The following is a 3,401-nucleotide window of genomic DNA, read 5'->3' on the forward strand; positions in this document are numbered from 1 at the left end:
AACTGGTGCATTTATTTGAAAGTGATCAATTTTCAGCATATGATTCTTATCTTTAATGTAATTTAATAAATGTGTGACTTAGAGAAAATGTGATTTTTCTGAGTTGTGCTTCTGCTCAGACACACACTGATACGTCCAGTGAGTTATTTTGTCTGGAGAGGTGCAGTCTATCAAATAAACTTCAATGTAGTTGTTTGGCAGTTTGAACTAAACATCTCTGTATTTGGCTGCACCAGCTATTCGTGAATCCTTCTAAGTTTGTGTATTAAGTCCTTCCTAAGTTATTAGTAACTAGTGGCCTGTCTCAAACTAGTGATTGACTAATCATGTGTCACCATTAAAACTAAATATAATGTCTTAGCTAGTTAAGACTTCAGTAATACTAATTTAACAACATGTAAATTAGTTGGTAGCGTCATTCAATCAAAGTTAACAACGTAAACAGGAAATCAATCACTAACTGTACCATAACTTCCAACAATAAGAATTGTAGGGCGACAAGCAATATATTAAACCTAACTGACAGTCCTCTGTAAATGTTGGTATTAGAGCTGAGCGATATGGACAAACTGCAGCAGCAATTTCTGATCTAAACAACCGATCTGCGGTATAATACAGTGCGCGGCATGGGAATACCGGTTCTACAGTTGAGAAAACATGGTGCCAAAGGAAAGGGCTGTCCGATGACAAGGTAAAGCGGTGAAAATATTCTAAATATATCGTGCACTTAAATTGATATTGATTTTTTTAGGTGGCCAAAATGCATTTAGCTGCTGGCCCTGTTCACAGCAGTACATTACTTAACTTCTGGTACTGCCAGTAGTTCTGCCTGCTTCTCCAAACTGGGGGGCTGCGGACCGCCCTCTACTGCTGGTAATACACTGACTATGGATAATTACCTCATTCAACCCCACTTCAAAAAATGCAAACTATCCCTTTAAGTTACTAAGCATCATCTGGACGCTCTAGTGGACAGTAGAAGAACAACAACTAAAGGTGCTTTTGCATCTGGATTCAACATTGAGTTAATATCAGCGGCTGCTGTTTGATTGAATCAAAGTGTGTTTGTAGGAACCTGTGATGACTGATTTTTGTCTTTGATCCTTTTAAAGAAATGCTAGACTTATATATAATAAACTTAATGTTTAAAAACTTAAAACTTAAAAAAACTTAAAAACTTCAGCAACTAGAACACTTAAATATCCAGATTCACATATCTCACTTTAGTGGGTTTATTGATCTGTAAAAGTGCTCACATAGTCAGAACCAGCTCAATTAAAAAGTGTCTAGACAACAATATTCTACCTAAAAATGTCTTGAAGAGAAGTACGGGTCCATCAATTACTGTGTGTGTGTGTGTGTATCATATCAGATCTAAGCCAAATACAGACAAATACAGAGTGGTATGTTTGTTTTTATCAAAGATCATAATCTCCTACAGTTGTTCAGGTGGTGAAAAGGTATAATTGAGTAAAACGGGAAAATATCAGAGTGCACAAACAAACAGTGTTGCAACTAACAAACATAATTTGTTTAAATTACTTCAAACACTTGTTCAATCCAATCCTTTAATATATTTTTTATAACATAATCTTTTCTGCTTTTGTCACATAATTTACCAAGGATGACAGTTACTGTAAAGCCCAACAATGCTCAGTATATTTCACTAAATAAACCATAAACTGACTCTTGCTTAGAACATTGTCAAAATACATAATTTGTGTGAATTTATTTTAAGACATGACTTTGAAACTGGTTTGTTATCTTCCCCTTTTGTTTCCTACTGGTTCATCTCACTTTTTGTTCTCTTCAGGTAAAACAGGTCAGTTCCTTCGGCTGATCCTCTACACTAGTCTGATCTTCTTGACCCTGCAGTGCTTCATGCAGATTCCCTTCGCCTACATCCCTCCACACGGTAAAAACAAACACGTTACACTTCACGCAATAAGGACATTTTTTGTAAAAGAAGACATCACCAGTGTGCGTTGTGTGCAAAATGAAAATATTATCATTTGTGTAACATACAAATCTGAAACACAAACATTTCAGGAAGCAATAAAAACAACTTTGTTCCTGTCGCACCTTTTTTTTTAATTTTTTTTTTTACAGTTAGCAGCCCCTGGGAAGACTTCCTCTACCATGTGGGTATTATAAGGTAAGTTTACATTTGACTTACACATTTTCAAGGAACTTATCAGTGGTTACATATTTTTATATCCCATAACTTTGAGTCACATCAACTGAACATTACTGCAGACCATTTTCCAAGACATACCATGACTTTATAAATTGATTTCCTATGTTCCAAACAGCTTTATAGTCCAGTTCATTTGAGTGTAGTATGAAAATCAACCTATTGAGGATTAAAACTTGACATTGAGATTTATCACCAATAACATTTAACCTGTTTTATTTTTGTTACATTCTAAAGCAGGACAGATAATGTAATGCTTCCAAAAAATAAAGGCAACTAAATATAGATTACGTATCTCAAGCATGTGATATTGATATGAATGGAAATCAGTAGAGATCACACCTATGGTAATGCTTGTGTGTTTCCAGATTCAGCTTGGTAGATCCCGGCAACATTGTGCGCCTCTTGGCCCCAGACGTGAGCCTCTTCTTCTCTGTCCTTTTTGTACTGAGGCTGTGCAAAAAACTACTGCGCCCCGCGCCCCAAGTTAGTCTCCATGAAAACGGAATCCCGCCCTCTGACCCTGAGGTAACGCTGAGCATATTCACCGACTGCTCTAACAGCGCATAACATGAAGAACGCCACAGTGATATCAATCTGATTGTTTCATGGGTCTGACAGGAAGTGGAAACCTCTGACACAGAGTCTGAGGGAGGAAGTGAGACCGAGGGCTCGTCCTTTGACAGCTCAGACGAAAGCACCATGCCGGTTCAGTCGGGTCCGCCCCAGTTTGTTCAGAAGCTGATAGTGTTTGCAGCCGGACTGAGGCTGCTGTTGTCGGCAATCATGAACACAGCAGGGAAAGTGGTGGTGACTATACTGCTGGGGCTGGCAGGTACAATACAGCAGCTGGTGTGTGTGTGTGTGTGCAGGTTTATTATAGTTTTAAAATGTCTATAAGTTTAGTGTAATTCACTTTATTTTCCTCTTCTCTTGTCATAGTGTGTGTGTGTGTGTGTGTGTGTGTGTGTGTGTGTGTGTGTGTGTGTGTGTGTGTGTGTGTGTGTGCAGGAATCACGCTGCCCTCCCTCACCTCAGCTGTTTATTTCGGTGTGTTTCTCGGGCTGGTATGGTGGTGGGTGTTCAGCCGCTCCATCAGCCTGCTCTTCTTCAGCTCCCTGTGTGTGATGATGGCCATCTTCAGCGGAGGACACCTGCTGGCACTCTACCTCTACCAGCTGCCGCTGTCCCAGCAGCTTGTGCCACC

General features: G+C 39.2%; 2 protein-coding genes across 2 annotated transcripts in view; one reads left to right on the top strand and one right to left on the bottom strand.

The window, feature by feature from the left end:
- gnas (GNAS complex locus) overlaps window positions 1-3,301 on the bottom strand; it is a 41,090-nt gene extending 37,789 nt beyond the window's left edge. The window contains exon 1 of the mRNA XM_042409447.1: window positions 3,228-3,301. The gene's annotated coding sequence lies outside the window, so the exon portion shown is untranslated. The remainder of the gene's footprint in view (window positions 1-3,227) is intronic.
- On the top strand, window positions 1,217-3,399 carry LOC121895328 (piezo-type mechanosensitive ion channel component 2-like; the record flags this gene model as incomplete). Its single annotated transcript, XM_042408370.1, has 5 exons — window positions 1,217-1,915; window positions 2,110-2,155; window positions 2,563-2,722; window positions 2,816-3,029; window positions 3,206-3,399. Coding segments are annotated over exons 1-5 (789 nt in total), but the record flags the coding sequence as incomplete, so codon positions are not given.
- Between the last annotated feature and the right edge of the window lie 2 nt (window positions 3,400-3,401).

This window comes from Thunnus maccoyii, chromosome 4, assembly GCF_910596095.1.
Source record: "Thunnus maccoyii chromosome 4, fThuMac1.1, whole genome shotgun sequence".
In the NCBI taxonomy this organism is placed as follows: Eukaryota; Metazoa; Chordata; class Actinopteri; order Scombriformes; family Scombridae; genus Thunnus; species Thunnus maccoyii.